We start from the raw sequence: 18,908 nt of genomic DNA on the forward strand, positions 1-18,908 counted from the left end.
TCCTACCCCAAGGGCCTGCTGTTACAAGACATTTTTGGACAGGACACTGGAATATCAGGCAGGGAAGATGGACTCCTGGATGAGTCCACTGATTGCTCAAGCCTATTCTTATCTCACATTTAGGTAGCTTGAAACGTGGCTAATTCCACCGCTCACCCGCAGATGCATACCAAGCGGGTAAGTGGAGGAATTAGCTGCGTTTCAAGCTACGCTGCTAAAGGCAGTGAATAAGTTTGATGAGACCAATATACTATCCCAATACATTATCTGGGTGGTCATCTCCTGATGAAGCTCAGTTTTGAGTGAAACGGAGACGCTCCGTAGAGCTTGTGACTAACATCTCATTCGTGATAATATAACTGGAATAAGGACTATTCAATGCCTATATAAGTTAAGTACTCTAAAAATCCACATATAAGAAAGTAATAGTAGTACCAGTAGCTTACAGGGATATTGTTGAAACCAGTGATAGCCTGCATCAGGCAGTCTTGACTAAGACTAGTTCTAAAAGACAAGCTGCTGCGAGCACTTGAAGTTTCTTGATTCCCTGGATAATTTCAATACGAACTCTTATTGCTATGAGAGCTTCCAGTTAATCTTGAATGCTAATATGATAAGTTTCACGATAAACCAATTTGAAAAACTACATGAAGATTGAAAAAGAAAGTAATGAGTGAATTATTGGTTTAAAAAGTTCAATAAGTCAATACCATTGCCCTTCTAAGGACAGGTTTTAATTTGGTTCTCTGAGTTGATGTACCTTTATATCCTGGACCCCTAATGAAGGAGTGTTTTCTGAAACCCGGACTGAGGTCCCGTGTACTCACACAAGAGGCCCATTTGTTTGAAAAGCTATATTGCATCTTCTTCAATAGAGATAAGACTTTTATACTTTGTACATCGGTTCTGCAGTATTTTCCTTTTGTTTTGCTGTCTGACAGTATCCCACTTGGTACCATCATTTTTGCAGAAAGACAGGCTTAGTTAGCTACATCTGAATTCTAATGGCTTAATTAAAGAAAGAAAGAAAGAAAGTGTTCTGTCAGGCCAACAGAGAGCTACTTACATGAGTGTTAAATGTTTATAATTGGAGAGCTCCTTAGGAACAAGAGTAAAATGGTTACCATCCAAATATCTAAAACACAAATGCAAAATTCTGTTATCTGCTATTAAAATATAATTACAGTAACTTAATTCAACACAAGGTTAGCACAATTACACAATCTTCTTCTGAAAAGACAACAGAAAGTTTCTAAACCCCTTACAAAGGTCTGAATTCTACCACAATTTATTCTCAAAACATGATTAGATCCTAATCTACATGCTGTGGAGAAAGATAAGCCCACTGAATGAATAACCCAGACAAAAAAAAAAAGGATGTACTGTATTTTGACTTTTGTTTAAATCAACAGCCATACAATAACTGCCCAAAGCAAACTTGAAGGACATAACATTTGAGGGGTCCTTTCACTAATGCTTAGTGTGCAATTAGTGCACTCTGAATGCTAAGAAGTCCATTTTATACCTATGGGCTTGCACTAAGCTTTTATAGGTCCCCTAAAGAAGTAACAAAAAGCTCATTGCTTAAAATTTACATAAAGGCAAAGAATAGGAATAGGAAAGGCAAAGAATAGGAAAACAAAAAGAACAACACTGTACTGTACCTCTCCCTATACAGGGCGGGGAAAAATAGGAAAACCCCAATTTTTTTTTGCTGGTTTCTCAGTAACCGCTTGTTATTTCAATGTGAAATTTTACAGTTGTATCTGAGTCAGAGGGGTGGGAGGACTCAGGCAGTGAGAAAGATATATACTGAGCTCAGAGTCAGTTGGCGTACCAAGGGGGAGGGGGGGCGATTCGCCCCGGGTGCACGCCTTGGTTGGGGTGCACAGCCGGCTGTTCTCATTGCCTCTAACGCCGGCCCTGCAGCTCCAGACTTCCCCACACCTGCTCCTCCCCCCCGATCGCTATTATTTTAAATGTTATGGCAGCTGCAGCGCTGTATCCATCGGAGGAGACTTCTAACCTCGGCCTGCCCCGGAACTCTTCCTGAAGCCATCGCCCGCCTAGGCGGGAACAGGAAGTTGCTGTTGGAGGAAGAGTTCCGGGGCAGGCCGAGGTTAGAAGTCTCCTCCGATGGATACAGCGCCGCGGCTGCCATAACATTTAAAATAATAGCGATCGGGTGAGGGGGGGAGGCAGGTGTGGGGAAGTCCGAAGCTGCAGGGCCGGCGTTAGAGGGACTAAAAGCTGATGGTGCTGTAAGGTCCCGCATGGGGGGAGGGTGGAAGAAAGAAGAGTAACCGAAGCATTGGTAATTTGGGGGGAGCAGGTGTGGGGAAGTCCAGAGCTGTAGGGGAGAGTGTTGCTGTACCCAGCTGGAGGGAGAAGGAAGATGAGGGAGGGAATGAAAGGAGATGCCAGGGCTTGGAGGGAAGGAGGAAGGTATGCCAGACTAAGGGAAAAGGAAGGGGGAGATCTCAGAGCATGGAGGGGGAGGGAAAGATGGAATGAAAGGAGAGAAATGCCAGAGAATCAGGAAAGGGCAGATAGCAGACTGTGGGGTGCGAAGGAAAGAAATGAGAAGAGAGAGATGCCAGAACATAGGGGATGGGTCGGTGACAGAGAGAAAAAAATGGAGAGGTGGCAGAGCTGAAATCAATCATATACAAAGGAGAGAAGGGGCACAAGATAGATAGTTATGAAAGGAGCATAGAAAGAACGAAGATGTTGTATGGAAGAGAGAGAAGGCAGGCATTGGATGGAAAGGGCAGAGAGGGCAGTGACTGGAAGGGGCGAGACAGAAGGTGAACAGTAGATGGAAGGGGTAGAGAGAGGGACAGAAACTGAATGGAAGTGTGGAGGAGAGGAGGGACAGCCACTGAATGGAAGTGTGAGGGAAAGGGGGAGCAGACGCTGGAAGGAAGTGGGGAGGAGAAAGAAAAAAGGGCACATGCTCGATTGAGGGACGAGGATAGAGTTAGATACTGGAAGGGGTGAGGGAAAGAGGTGGCAAGCTTTAGGTAGACAGTAAAAAAGGCCATTGATGAGAGGGTAGTAAGAATGTAATCTGGACAGATGTAGAAAATAAATTGAAAAGGAAAATGAGGGAAAAAAGGGAAAGGGATTGCAGAGGAGAGGTGTGGGAGAGGGAAGGAGAGGAGAGAGATGCCAGACCAATGGGGGTGAAAGGAGAGATGGAAGGGGGAGGCATACAGTTTCTTGAAGAGGCATAGAAGGAGAGAAGATGCCATATAGGGGAAGAGAGATGGCAGACAGTGGATGGAAGGAAGAGAGTTACAAGAAGATGAGGAAAGCAGAAACCACAGAAGACAAAGGTAGAAAAAAATTTTCTATTTATTTATTGCTTTAGGAGACATGTGTCACTGTTTCTGTGGTGTTGCATTGTATGCAGAGTCCAGCTTCTTACTGGTTCAATTTAACCTTTGTCTATGTATTTCTATTTTATCCCCCCTTTTATAAAACTGTGGAGCGTTTTTAGCGCCAGCCGTGGTGGTAGCAGCTCTGATGCTCAGAATTCTATGAGCATCAGAGATGTTACCACTGTGGCTAAAATCCACACTACAGTTTTGTAAAAGAAGGAGGGGTTAGTTTGTGATTACATATTCCATACTAGGCGAAGGTGTTTTCTGTGTTCTGTGTGTTCGAAAGACATGGTTTTTTTGTTAGGCTTGACTGCAGGATTGATCTGAACTAGTCTGGCTTGTTTAGTTTTACAATGGGTGTATTGATGTTGTACTGCTCACTGCAGTATGTAAGATGCTGCCTTTTCCTAGGTACTCATGTGTGACTTGTGGCTTGTTACTAAAAATCATGTTTTCTGTACAGATGGGGTGTGTGTGTGTCAAAAAATGATGGTTTCTGCTTTCCTCATCTTCTTGTTACTGTCTTCCTTCCATCCACTGTCTGCCATCTCTCTGCCCCTCCCTATATGGCATCTTTTCACCTTCTATGCCCCTTCCAGAAACAGTATGCCTCCCCTTTCAATCTCTCCTCTAGACCCCCCTTTTGGTCTGGTATCCATCATCTTCCCTCTGTTCCCTCATGGTCTGGCATCTTTCTCCTTTCAACTCTCTTTCCCTCCGCCCTGTGGTTTTTAGCATCTCTCTCTTCTCATTTCCTCCGCTCAGATCTGATATCTCTGTCTCCTTCCCCGTTCTCTGGCATCTCTCTCTCCTCTCTCTCTTCCCTTTCCTTCTCTGGTCTTCCTTCACTAGGTACTTGTGACTTGCACAGAACTTGGCTAGGCCTCCCCAATCTAGGCACTTTTGGTGGAGTTTGTGATAGGCTTCCAACATTGCTCCCCAGACAAAAGTCTGTATCACTGTAAGGAAAAGTCCATAGTCTTCTACTGAGACAGACATGGGAGAGAGAGAGAGAGGGGAAGCCACTGTTTGTTCTTGATCCATAGCATGAATGTTGCTACTATTGGAGCTTCTACCAGATAGACTGACCTGGATTGGCTACTGTTGGAAACAGGAAACTGGGCTAGATGGACCATTGGTCTGTCCCAGTATGGATGTTCCTATGTTCTTATGTTTGTGTGCTGAGTGGAATGAGATTATCTTTAAACACCTTCAACCTTCTCTTTCTCTACAATATCGCTAAAATCAGACCCTTCCTTTCTAAGCACACTGCCAAAACCCTCATCCATACCCTCATCACCTCTCACCTAGACTACTGCAACCTGTTTCTCATTGGCCTTCTGCTAAACTATCTCTCTCTTCAATCTGTTCAGAACTCTACTGCATGCCTCATATTAGGTCAATGTTGCTATGCCCACATTACCCCTCTCCTTGTCATTTTATTGGGTCCTATCCATTTCCACATACAATTCAAACTTCTCTTACTGACTTACAAGTGTATTCGCTCCACAGCTCCTCAGCATCTCTCCTTTCTCGTATCTCTTCTCACCCTCACCCCCCTGGGCACTCTGCTCATCAGATAAGTTTCTCTTATCTGTACCCTTCTCTTCTACAGCCAAATCCAGACTCTATCCCTTCTACCTTGCTGCACCATATACCTGGAACAAACTGCTTCACTCAATACATCAAGCTTTGTCTCTGGCAGTATTCAAATTCAAGCTCATAGTCCACTTCTTTGAAGATGCTTTCAATTCCAAACTCCAATCCACCTTCTAAGCACCAGTATCTGTCTTATCATTCCCTCAGTAAATCCTCCACCTAAGCACAATGTATTGATGCATCTTCTTTGTCTAGTCTGTCTGTCTTGACTAGTTTGTAAGCTCTTTTGAGCAGAGACTGTCTTTTTTGTGTTTTGATGTATAGCATTGCGTATGTCTAGTAGCGCTATATAAATTATTAGTAGTAGTGGTAACTGGTCTTCAGATCACATGCATGATTAGCTCTGTTTGGTTTATTACTTCTCTCATGTCACTGTGGCATCTAGATCCTGATTTACCTATCAGAAAACAATAAATCTATTCCAATGCTAAGAAAGGAGTTAATGAAAAACACTAATAGAGGACTAGCCTGTAATTATATTGGCAAAATCAAGACCAATTAAAGGTCTGGCCTTAGAAGAGACTTCCTTTTTGACCCTCACTAGCTAATGAAAAGGAAAAAGTCCTAGGAGGAATGAGAATGAAGGTCTCTGAAAAATGGGAGAACAGAGAAAACCAATAAGGTCCCTGGAGAAGGCCTGTAACTTTATAGTGCCAAAAAAAGTTTCAAAATGCAAGATTTTTAGAATTTCAGGGTCCCTTCCTTAGAAAACATCTAGGGCAGGGGTCTCAAAGTCCCTCCTTGAGGGCCGCAATCCAATTGAGTTTTCAGGATTTCCCCAATGAATATGCAAGAGATCTATGTGCATGCACTGCTTTCAATGTATATTCATTGGGGAAATCCTGAAAAACCGACTGGATTGTGGCCCTCAAGGAGGGACTTTGAGATCCCTGATCTAGGGGGTTCTTAAATTATATCTCCTTCACTAGATTACTGGCTGGTTCCTCCCTGGTAGGGCCCAGTAAGTTGACTTCAACAGTGAAAAGTACTATAAAGTTGCAAGTGTGAAATTTGGTATCCCGCTTGGCACTGGTGAAGCTAACAGGAAGTACAATATCTTTCTTCTGCATGTCCTTTATCAGAAATACTATATAGTGCAGAACTCCTCATGACAATTATAGTAGTTAGTAGTCCAACAGAAACTGATTATTTTGATTATTCTTTGAGTGGCACAATAAAAACATAGCTAAACGTTTGTAAATTTTTTTTACTTCTCGCATATGGCTGGTAAGCTGTTGAGTTTTTCAGACAATCGGTCTGTGTCATTTAAACTTGGAGTAGTATTGGTGCATGGTACAAGTCATTGTTTCTACTGCTAATGAGTTGACAGGAAGGCCGTCTAGTTTCTGTACTGGAATGATAAATGCCTTGGGTCTATTATCTTTAGCTCTGAGCTGCTGACGGATGCTTTACAGACTTATGAGTTACAGTTAGGCCTATGATAAAACAAACAATTTAAAGTGACAAAGGGCAAACCTAAAATATCTTCTAAAGAAAAGTCTCAGCGCGTGGCTAAACGAGAAGATTGAAAAACTGTTATTAATATCACTGAGATTTAGTGAATATAGTTCTCCTTCTTAGAATTACTGTATTTTCACGCATATAACGTGCGCGTTATACACGATTTTACAAACCGTGCATAACCATGCGCGTTATATGTGTGAGCGCGTTGTACAAATTTTTTTTTTCATTCCGATCCGGCATCCCCCCTGCGAACCGGTATCCTCCCCCCGCTCGTGTCATCCCCCCCTTCCCCACGATCCTACATCCCCTCCAGCACCGCAAAGACATCTCTTACCCGATTGGGCACCGGCACCAGCACCAATGCACAAGACGTGCCAGTGCCCGAAGATCCTCCCTCGTTGGGCTGGGCTGGGCGGTGCGAGGGAGATCCTCCTTCTTCCCTGTGCCGGGCTGGACTGGGCTTTGAGCATTTGTGCATGCTCAAAGCCTTCTGGTCTCGCTCTCTCCGAGATTCTCAGATTCAGAATCTCGGAGAGAGCGAGACCAGAAGGCTTTGAGCATACGCAAATGCTCAAAGCCCAGTCCAGCCCGGCACAGGGAAGAAGGAGGATCTCCCTCGCACTGCCCATCCCATCCCAGCCCAGCCCAACGAGGGAGGATCTTCGGGCACTGGCACTGGCACGTCCTGTGCATTGGTGCTAGTGCCGGTGCCCAATCGGGTAAGAGATGTCTTTGCAGTGCTGGGGGGGATGCAGGATCGCGGGGGTGACGCGAGCGGGGGGAGGAGGATGCCGGTTCACAGGCCAGAAGAGGGAGTAGGCGGGAGGAGGTTTTAGCAGCATGCACGGTATATGCGTGTGCTGCTATATAGAATTCTTTTTTACAGAACTGCTTTGGACCCGCGCGCTATACGCGTATGCGTGTTATACACGTATGCACGTTATATGCGTGAAAATACGGTAGTTCTCCATTTACGGTCCCTTTCAGTGAATTTAATATTTTTTGTTGTCAGTCTGAAGTTTTATCACAGGACAGTAAACTTGTTTAAAGGAAACAGAATAGAGATGTCATGAGCATATATGTAAAATTTCAAATTTCTTTATTGAACTCTAAACTCTGCAATAGATATCCAAGTGGGGAAATATAAATGTTAGTATAGGTGACAACAGTGAGCCCTGGGGTACGCCACAAGGGTTGTTCCAAGGGTGAGAATAATTTCCATCACTAAACACTTGATAGGATCATGTTTTCAAGAATCCTTGGTACCATTTCCAGACCTTGCCTGAGATCCCTATTGTGTCTAAACATCCCAACATAATATCATGATCTACTAGATCATAGGCACTGCTAAGATCCATCTGGAGAATCAGCACACTGATGTTTCTGCTGAATTGGCAGTGAAGATAATCAATCATAGAAGCAAGGACAGTCTCAGTACTAAAGCCTTTTCTAAATCCTGACTGATAGTCATGAAGACTATTGAACTTGTCTAAGTAATTAACCAATTCTAAGTTGGCCAGACCCTCCAAAAGCTTAGTGAACAGAGGTATACTTGCAATTGGTCTGTAATTAGATGTAGTAGCAATTGATACTTTCTGGTCTTTAAGAATGGGGGTAATCAAGATTTGACTAAGATCAACAGGGAATATTCCATTTATCAATGAAAACATAGTCATTTGAATAAATCAAACTTAAAAGTGTATGGAGCATTTTGCATTAGAAGGACAGCCATCCAGTAAACAATTCGATTTAACAAATTTGTTATATAATTTTAAAAATTGTTGCCAAACTGGGGTATGGAATTGGTACCACAACAAAACTACCTTCAGACCTTCGTCAGAGTGCTCCGGTTGTAAAGCTTCAAAATTGTAAGTAGGAGATTGTAAAGTTGTTCTCTAATCAAAGATTTTTTTTCTCAAAACACTCTGCAAGGGTTTCAGAAGAAGGATGACAGTCTGTATTTGACTTCAGAACCGAGTCAGTGTTCGTTAACGTATTAAACAACTTGAATAATTCTCTATTGTTAATTTTAGATAAACCAATTTTCTGTGCATAAAATTTTGAACGCTTTTCTATGATTAAATTTTTTATAACTCTTTAATTTAAGTCTCCAATTTATTTTATTTTCCTCCCTATTTGATTTTAACCAAATCCTTTCCACTTTTCTTAATTCCTGTTTGAAAGCTAATAAATCAGCATCAAACCATTCATTTGAAGGTCTCTGTCTCTTTTTATGTGTCTTATGAGGGGCTATACTATTTAACACTTGATTACTAAAATTTTTCCATCTCATAGGAAAATTGGAGTCTACTTCTACTATAGGGTTAAGCTCATAATGTGTCCAAAATGCACTTGGATTTATAACTCCTCTAGTGGTGATGTATTTCACCTCTTAGTTTTGTTTAATCTTGAATGAGCCTGTTTCTTTTGCCAGCATAATTCAAAGCTACAGAGATAATGGTCTGACCAAATGCATTTTTCCCATCCAATCTGTTCAAATTGAATTTTGGGCCAAATCAGTTCTTTCTTCGAAAAGATAACTATTTCCAGTTGGTGACCCTTTTGATGGGTTTTTGTTGGTGATACTGTGGAAAAACCTAATGACCTCAATCTTTTTCCCCTCTTCATTCCTTTAGCTATCCCTTCACCTTCATGTTTTCATCTTCTCCCTAAAATGAGCACAGTAAAAATACAAAAGCGTTTCTTGCCATACTCTTGAGTATTCTATAGGATCATATGATTGCAAGAAGGTCTTTGTTGAGAGCAGATGCTCTTTCTGCTTCAGCTCAAGTCATGCTGAAATGTGAAGTAGATAATGACATGGGAACAAATTTTTTCCCATCACCATGAGTTTTGTTGCTGTCCCTGCCCCATCCCTGTAAGCTCTTCCTTAACCACACAAGTCTCGGACACTTATGATTTTAAAGTGTTTGAGGCTTGTGCAGATGAGGACAGAGGTTGTTGGGATGGGGCAGGGACAGGAAAAGAACTTGCAGGGATGGGAAAATGAGTTCCCACGGGGATGGGGATAAATTTGTCTCTGTGTCTTTCTCTAATGTGAAGCCTAGGCCACTAGGGAGAGGACACCAATGTGAGAGTGACTTCCTGGGTGCTTCCAATGTCCTGCTGCTAGGATTTTAGCACTCATGAAGCATTACAGGCTTCCCATAAACAAGGGCATATTTGAGCCTCAGCATGCTGATTCTAGCTAAAGGATATGGGGAATTTTAAGCCTCTCACTCCCTTTTCTATAGTCTTACTTGAACTACCGTAATATTTTACCCCACGTTTGTAAATTCAGTTGGTGAAAAACATGATAGAGTGGAACTTTTTTCCCCTAACGCAGCGCGAGATCTGTGAAACGGAAGACCCGTCGGGAGTGCGTTGAGATGCTGGGAGAAGCTTTAACAAAGTTCAACAAAGGGATAAGTACTGCAGTGATTTGGATACCATTTGAGGCTTTTGAATAACTACATTTTGTCTCCCAGTGCTTATATTTCTTGAGTTGTTTCTTTCTAACTTCATGAGACTTTTTGGGATACTAAGAACCTGATCCCCCAACTTGTTACGACTGTCCCCATCCAGGGAAAGGGACCTTGATGTATTTATTTATATAAGATGTGAATTGTTCATTAACATTAGGATGATGTATTATGGTCAATGTGTTGGTGGAGTTTCTTAGCCCATGACTGAATGTGAGCTGCCCTATTTTACGTTCCCTGTTGGGGTTCATTAGGGAATTGCTCTTTATGCCTGAGGCTTTTTCTCCACCAGTGTGAATGTGCTTGGTGTGAGTGGCTCTGATACATTTGGATTTATTGTGTGGTTGTGGGAATTTTAAGCCTCTCACTCCTTTCTCTATAGTCTTACTTGAACTAATATTTTACCCCACACTTGAATTCAGAAACAGGATTTTGGTCTTGCCAATTTCTGGTCTGTATTACTTACAGTTCTGTTACGTCTTTAGGGATTCCTTTGGGCAAGGCCTTAAGCCCTTTATTGCTGCAGCGGACCACAGTGTCAAGGCAAGTGCATTCGGCAGGGCAGCGAGAGAGTGGAGAACAGCTATTGTCATCATTTCCTGGGTTAGAATGGGAAAGAAAAGATAGATCCCACATATTAGCTATTCAAGCCTTCTGTCTATCTGAGGTATCACAATGAACTAGCTTTTCTGCTACTAGTATAATTTTTCTAGCAGTACTAGACATATGCATTAAAGATTAAAGAGTGACAATTATGGGAATAACAAAAAAAAAAAAAATCAGGTGCTTAACAGGTGAATAAGGGGTTAAAATGTGGGCACCTGACATGTAGGCGAGGGTTTTAAAGGTCTACATTTCAGGCGCCTAAGTTTTTGGAGAATCATGCTTAGTGGCGCCTAACTTATGCTCCACCCATAGAAACGCCCACTTTGGCATTAGGCGCCGCTAAGCGCATTGCGATAAGTGCCTATCTTTTATAGAATCGAATAGGCACCTATCACCCAATTAAATTTTTTAAAACCAATTATTGGGACTGTTAAGGATATTTTGTCAATTAAGTTAGTCACCTAAGAGGAACCTAACTTTAGGCGCCCTTTATAGAATCAGCCCCGTAGTGTCACGTTGTCCCTCAATACATTTTTATACCAAAAAGTATCAGTACAATGTCTGAAAACAATCTTATCCACAGTACTTATCATAGCTAAAGGCTCACCATCCAATGACATTTCTTCATGGCTTCTTGATTGTATTAGGGAGAAAACAATATGCATTGCTTGACATCTGCAAAACAATGCCGATTGTCTTTCTGGTGAAGGTGACCCACAGCAAAAAGGGGAGCTGAGGTTCTATGTATGAATCTTCCCTTTCTGGACTGGCCCTCTGCTGCTTCCTCGGATTTGAAGGGAGGCTTCCAGAGGCAGCCAAAAGGCTGGCTCATTCTCCTGCTCCTGTACTGGGTTATTGCATTCATTCTGCTTTTCCGGCCATGGGTCCTCCTTTCTGCCATGCGGAAATAGGAAATTACTTCACAGGAGGCAGGAAGAAGGATCTGTGGGTGGCAGAGAATTAATGAGATAACCTGGAACAGAAGTAAGAGACCAATCTAGCCTTCTGCCTGAAACTGGAAATCCCCCTTCTCTCTCAATTATTGATGTAATAAATAGATAGATAGTGCAGTGGTTTGAGAACCTTGGGACCTAGGTTTGATTCCCAACACAGATCCTTGTGACTCTCAGCAAATCACCCAACCCCCCATAGACAAGATACAAAATAAAATACCGGTGTATAATACGTAAACCACTTTGATTGCAACCACAAAAAGGCGGTATATCAAATCCTATTTCCTTTCCCCTTTACGTAGGTGACTGAGGGGGGGGGGAGGGAGGGAGGGAAAGACATCAGCATCTCTGAAAATAATTCTTTTCTATTGCTTGCTTTGGGCATCCTTGGAAGTTGGGCTTGGGGGAAACTTGCCTTCCTCCCACGCCTCCTCTTGGCAAGTCTGAAACCAAGACCACTGAATGTTGTACCTCTAACTGAGCACAGTGCTATGGATAATGATTGTTTTTGGACACAGTCTCGACGCTTGGAGTGATTTTTTGAAACAATGAATATGGGGGGCAAAATGAGACACTTTGGACTATTCAGGCTTTGTTATAAACAGTGGGACAAATTATGAAACTAGAACCAGTTTGATCAAGAAAGAGACCAGTGCGTTAAGCATGAGTAAGAGCCGTGCGCTGATGGCTTGGCATATGGCTATCTAATGCCAAATTTCTCCGTGCTGATGCTGTAAAAAAATGATATGCACACAAGAGCCACACAAAATTCATGAACTAAACAGGGAGAGCACACAGAATGCACGCACACACAGTTCTGAACTACAGGAAGACAGTGCTGTGTGCTTGACTGAGCAGAAATACTGTACACGCATTAGCACACGTCTGCACATGGGCTGGAATGTTATTCATTAGGCAAAAAAAATGTGGAAATGATGATCTTGTTAGAAACTGTATTTGAAAATGGTGCACCATTTTCAAATAAAGTTTCTAGCAAGATCATCATTTCCACATTTTTTGACTTCTGCTTCGCTTCTGTTCTTTGTGGAACTGCTTTGGTGGATTGTTTTTCTTTTCCTTGCTCTGGAATGCTATTCTGCACATCACATTTTTGTAATGCTGATTTATGTGCAGAATAGCATTCCAATGCAATTTTTTTCCCTGCTCAGACCTACTACTTATCATTTCTGTAGCGCTGCCAGATACACGCAGACCTATACATTATATTATTTAATTCGATTTATATCCCGTCCTCCCCAAGGAGCCCAGAACAGGTTACAAGATAACATACATAACAGCAAACAAGACACATAACAATTAACAACAAGGAACAGAAGTCTAACATAAGAACATAAGAATTGCCGCTGCTGGGTCAGACCAGTGGTCCATCGTGCCCAGCAGTCCACTCAAGTGGCGGCCCTTTGGTCAAAGGCCAGTGCCCTGAGTTTAGCCTGCATACATTCTGGTTCAGCAGGAACTTGTCTAACTTTGTCTTGAATCCCTGGAGGGTGTTTTCCCCTATAACAGCCTCTGGAAGAGCGTTCCAGTTTTCTACCACTCTCTGGGTGAAGAAGAACTTCCTTACGTTCGTACAGAATCTATTCCCTTTCAACTTTAGAGAGTGCCCTCTCGTTCTCTCTACCTTGGAGAGGGTGAACAACCTGTCTTTATCTACTAAGTCTATTCCCTTCAGTATCTTGAATGTTTCGATCATGTCCCCTCTCAGTTTCCTCTTTTCAAGAGAGAAGAGGCCCAGTTTCTCTAATCTACAGGGTACAGTGGGATGTATCTAGTTCAACTGTTCTGGATTAGCAGACACTTGGAGACTGAAGCATGCACAGGGAGAGATTCAGTTGACCATCTATTAAGAATACAGTGGTTTGGGAGTGACGGTCTGAATGCTAGTTTGTCCTGAGGAGTCAGGTGAAGAGGTAGGCCTTTATTGCTTTTCTAAAGCTCAAAAGTCCATCAAGGGATCTGATATAAGAGACAATTCCTGCTGGACAGAGTTTACAATCTAATCAGACAAAGAAACAGGATAATTGGGGTAGGGAATTACGGAGGAAGTGATAAAAACAGACATGGGTACTTTACAAAGTGGGTCAGAGTTAGGAGTGAAAAAGCAGCCTTGAAAAAATGGGATTTTAGCCTGGATTTGAACACTGCCAGAGACAAGGCTTGACATACCGACTCAGACAGTCTGTTCCAGGCAAACGGTGCAGCAAGATAGAAGGGAGTTGGCAGTACAGGAGAAGGGAACAGTTAAGAGACACTTACCCAATGAACAGAGTTTTCAAAGAGAGATATGAGAGGAGAGTTACTGAGGAGATGCAGAGTGAATGCACTTGTAAGCTAATAACAGGAGTTTGAACTGTATGCGGAAGCAAATAGGGAGCCAATGGAGTGGTCTGAGGAGAGAGGAAACGTGAGCATAGTGACAGTGGCACAATATCAAGTGTGCAGCAGAATTTTGAACAGATTGAAGGTGAGAGAGATGGGTTAGACTAGAGGAAGACCTGTGAGAAACAGGTTGCAGTAATCTAGGTAGGAGGTGATGAGAACGCGGAAAAGGGTTTTGTTAGTGTAATCAGACAAGATTTTGGTGACATTATAGAGAAAGAAGCAACAGGCTTTAGCAGTCTGTTGGATCTGTGCAGAGGAGAAAGATGAGTCAAAGATGACTCTGAGGTTGCCGAGCTGATGAGACAGGGAGCATAAGAGTGTTATCCACAGCAATAGAGAATGGGGAAGGAGGAGAGGCGGGTTTAGGAGGAAAGATAAGCTTCTCAGACCTGATTGCAGCTCTAGCAGCCCTGAGTGCAGAACCAGCTCTTCCAGCACACTTTTCCCTTTCTTTTTTTTCACCCATGCTTTTCACGGACGCCACAAAAATGTGAGATTTTAAGACTCACAGCAGAAAGAAGAAAACAGGTATTAATCTTTACAGACATACTGCAGAAGAACCAGCCAACCCTTCTATGCCAACTCTGACTTGGTGTTAAAAGCCCCGGCATTTTGCTAAGCCTTTAAATCTTCTGCGCATTTCTGCACATCAGCATGGGATAGCCAGTAGCCTCCTTACCATTGAGTTTAAAATGTTGTGCACTGGTATCTAACACAAAACACTTTTCTGCATTGTGCACCTATAAAATTCTGTGCTGAAGGCAAACTAATCCTGCACAAAGCTTGAACACACTTTATTGCATCAGCCCTAAAGTGCATTGAATTTGACATTTGTGGGTACATGTGTTTAATGTCCCATTCTATGTACATAGATAATTTGATATTTATATATGTAGATTTAAAAAACAATGCCTGAAATTTTGGTGTTCTAGTTTGGTAATGATAAATTATTGTTTATTTCCGGTATAACCCTGTCCCAGATCTGCCTTCATTTGCCCGTAAATAAATGTATAGGCGTTCCTCACCTCCATGTATATGTTTAGTCATGGAAAGATAGGGCAGACAGCCAATGTAACTACTGTGTTTCCCCGAAAATAAGACCTACCCTGAAAATAAGCCCTAGCATGATTTTCGGGGCAGGTCTTAATATAAGCTCTACCTCCCAAATAAGCCCTAGTTAGATCACCCTGAAGCCCCTCCTGAATGTCCCCGCACACCCCCCGACGCATCTTTCCATCTCTCCCTCCCATCTGAACCCCCCGACCCTCCTACTGCGAAACTGCATACCTCCCACCAAACAGCAGGATTGGCAGCATTTTAAACAGGCTTCTCCCGCCAGGTCATACCCTTTGCCGCATCACTGATGATGTCATCAGTGACACAGCACAGGGAAGGCCCAGCGGGGGTAGACCGCGAAGCAGCCTGTTTAGAGTGTTGCCGATGCCGCTGTTTGCAGGGAAGTATGTGGTCTTGCGGCGATGCAGCAGAGTAGGACACAGTGGGTGAAGACTGCGAAGCAGCCTGTTTAAAATGCTGCTGTTTGGCGGGAGGTATGTTGGTTTCACAGTGGGAGGGTCGGAGTGGTTCCGCTGCATGGGGGGGATGAGAGGGAGGGATAGAAAGATGATGTACAAGGGATCTACTGCACAATTGGATGGAGGGATAGAAAGATGCTGTGCAAGGGTTCTGCACCAAGGGAGGGAGGAGGGATAGAAAGATGCTGCTCAAAGGTTCTGATGCACCATGGGAGGGAGGGATAGAAAGATGCTGCAGAGGGAAGGCACAAGGGGATGGGTGAGAAGGGAGGAAAGATGCTGCACATGTAGGGGAGAGAAAGGAAAGAGAATTGAGGTGGAGAAGAGGAAGGGAGAGATGATCATTGTACATGAAAAAAATAAGACATCCCCTGAAAATAAGCCCTAGTGTGTTTTTATTTGACCCAAAATTAATATAAGACACTGTCTTATTTTCGGGGAAACACGGTAGTAACAAGCATTTGCATTCAAAATTGTTCTCTTAATAATTCCCTTGTCCAGGGATGAATCGCTTCTGATGTGTTGGTGCTTCTTATTCTTTGTTTATGTATTTTGGTATTGAATCAACCTTTGTTTACTCTCACTGTGTGATTAGTTGAGTTCATGTTGGGCCCTGGGTCCTCTATATTTAATATTCATTGAATAAAGACAAAGGCGCAAGTAACATATCGGTTGAAGTGTTCAGCAAAAAAAGTACACGGGCATGTGTTAACAGCAACTGACACATGCAAAGGGGTTGAATTAGCATAATTTTGAAAGGGTGCAAACTTTATCCTCAACTCTAGAGAGTTAAATTCCCTAGTGTAACCTTAAGACTTGATGCTACAGCTCACGAGGATCAACCTTGTCTTAATCAATCCCTTGCATAGATTAGAGGAAACCTGAACTTGCATTTTTGCACGGCTTGTTAAGGGCAGTATCTAATGAAGTATAAATTGTAAGGAGCTAAGCAGAACTTCAAAGACATTGAAAAGTGCTACTGATTAACAGGGATGTGCATTTATTTCATACGAGATAAGAAATGTTACTATGACATTTCCCATGCTGTTTCATGTCATTGGCAAATGAAAATGGACAGAAAAAGCATGATAATTCTGTATGTGTGTGTGGGGGTCATGTTAATAATGCACACACTTCCGAAAGAGCAAACACATATTTATTTATTTATTCAATTTTCGATATCGTTCTCCCAGGGGAGCTCAGAACAGTTTACATGAATCTTTTCAGGTACTCGAGCATTTTTCCCTGTCTGTCCTGGCGGGCTCACAATATATCTAATGTACCTGGGGCAATGGGGTGATTAAGTGACTTGCCCAGGGTCACAAGGAGCACTGTGTGTTTGAACCCACAACCTCAAGGTGCTGAGACTGTAGCTTTAATCACTGCACCATTCTAGAAATCATAATGTAGTAAAAGTGAGCCAAGAATAGGACAATTAAGCCATTGTGACATCACCGATGAGTTTGGCTCTCAGGCATTGGTGAAAGTAGGCATTATGACATCACAATACCAGCTCTGGTTACCAGAGACAGAAACGTTTCACACTATTTATTCATTCATTCAATTTTCTATACTGTTCTCCCAAGGGGTTCAGAACAGTTTACATGAATTTATTTAGGTAGTCAATCATTTATCCTTGTCTGTCCCAGTGGGCTCACAATCTATCTAATGTACCTGGGGCAATGGGGGGATTAAGTGACTTGCCCAGGGTCACAAGGAACAGCGTGGGTTTGAACCCACAACCCAGGGTGCTGAGGCTGTAGCTTTAACCACTGCGCCACATTCTTTTTTATATGACTTGTAATATTCATGATATGATGATATTTTAATTATTGATTGCTTTTGTATTTTCCTGTAGATTTTACAGCCTCTTTGAATGTAAATCATCTTGAACCTTTTAGGTATAGTGCGACTAATGAGTTGTGTATTAGATTTTGAAAGGACGTGTGCTAGTCATGAAGGCCTCGATTCTATAAATGGCACCAAATACACAGGTGCTGAGGAATACGGCACTAAGTACAGGTCAATCTTAAGTTAGGTGCCATTTAGAGAACTGTACCTAGCGGTAGCTAAAGTGGACTTAGGCGCTGGTAAGTGCTCTAACCTTAGGCGCTACCTGTTTATGCCAGGGTTTTCTTGGCCTAAATACCAGTGCCTAAATTAGGTGCCTAATGGTGGCTAAGTCCAAAACAGGCGTCTACCATGCCAAACAAACCCATGATCTGCCTCTAATCACATCTACTTTCTGGTAGGTGCCTTGGACTAGGCACCTATCGAGTTAGGCACCTACCATCCAATTAATTTTAATTTAAGCCAATTATGTGATGCTGATTGCTCATTATCGGCACTTAGGCCCCTAAATTGCCTAAAGAAGATAGCGTTTAGGTGCGCTAACCCAGACACCTAACTTTAGGCATCTTTTATAGACTGGGTCAAAGAAACATAGAAGCATAGAAACGTGATGTCAGATAAAGGCCAAATGGTCCATCCAGTCTGGCCATCTGTAGTAACCATTATCTCTTTCTCTCTCCAAAAGATCCCACGTGCCTATCTCAGGCCCTTTTGAATTCAGACACAATCTCTGTATCCACCTCCTCTTCTGGGAGACTGTTCCATGCAACTATCACCCTTAGATTACTCTGGAGCCTATCACCTCTTAACTTCATCCTATGCCCTCGCATTGTAGAGTTTCCTTTCAAATGAAAGAGACTCGACTCATGCGCATTTACATTACGTAGGTATTTAAACGTCTCTATCATATCTCCCCTCTCCCGCTTCTCCTCCAAAGTATGCAAAGAGTGTGCATTCTTTCTTTTGAAAGAGCCTGCACTCTTTTGGAAAGAGCATACGCCCTTAATGACGTTGCTCTCATGACGACAAAATGAAAACCCCCCTCAAAGAATAGGAATATTTTTGGAAACGACACAGAAAATGACATGTTAAGGCACAGTGAGCACTTCTACGATCAAATGTTTGGCAAAGTGGCCAGTATTTCTCACCATCATCGCAAGTAAAGTCCTGGATGGCTACATCTTGAATGGGAATCTCTTTCAGGAAGTAAGGCTTCTGGCAGCGAGGGTTCCCGGTTACGATGCGTTTCTTTCTCAGCCAGTCCCCTAACCAGGCCAGGTGGCAATTGCAGTTAAAAGGATTAGCCAAGAGGTTCCTGAGAAAACACAAGCAAGCAGTGCACAGTCATTCACGGACAATAAAATCATGACAAAAATAAAATTCTAATGCTCATAAATACAATTTTGTCTCCGCACTGAATTATTTCTCTAGCTGACATCCTCCAAATTCAGTGCACCTCTTCTTCAATTCAATTCAGGTTTTGCCAGAAACAAAACGTAAATGATATACCCCTCCACCAATGCCATTCACTACATACAAAGGCAGCTAGCCTTGTAGGATCTACGCTGT

General features: G+C 42.6%; 1 protein-coding gene across 1 annotated transcript in view; it reads right to left on the bottom strand.

Annotated features, from left to right (window-relative positions):
• SLIT2 (slit guidance ligand 2) overlaps positions 1-18,908 on the bottom strand; it is an 846,763-nt gene that overhangs the window by 117,219 nt on the left and 710,636 nt on the right. Inside the window, exons 19-21 of the mRNA XM_033948663.1 lie at positions 18,488-18,654; positions 10,458-10,590; positions 1,067-1,135 (exon numbers count right to left, since the gene is read on the bottom strand). Coding sequence (XP_033804554.1) covers positions 1,067-1,135; positions 10,458-10,590; positions 18,488-18,654 — 369 coding nt within the window. The remainder of the gene's footprint in view (positions 1-1,066; positions 1,136-10,457; positions 10,591-18,487; positions 18,655-18,908) is intronic.

The sequence above is a fragment of the Geotrypetes seraphini genome, chromosome 1 (genome assembly GCF_902459505.1).
Source record: "Geotrypetes seraphini chromosome 1, aGeoSer1.1, whole genome shotgun sequence".
Taxonomy (NCBI): domain Eukaryota; kingdom Metazoa; phylum Chordata; class Amphibia; order Gymnophiona; family Dermophiidae; genus Geotrypetes; species Geotrypetes seraphini.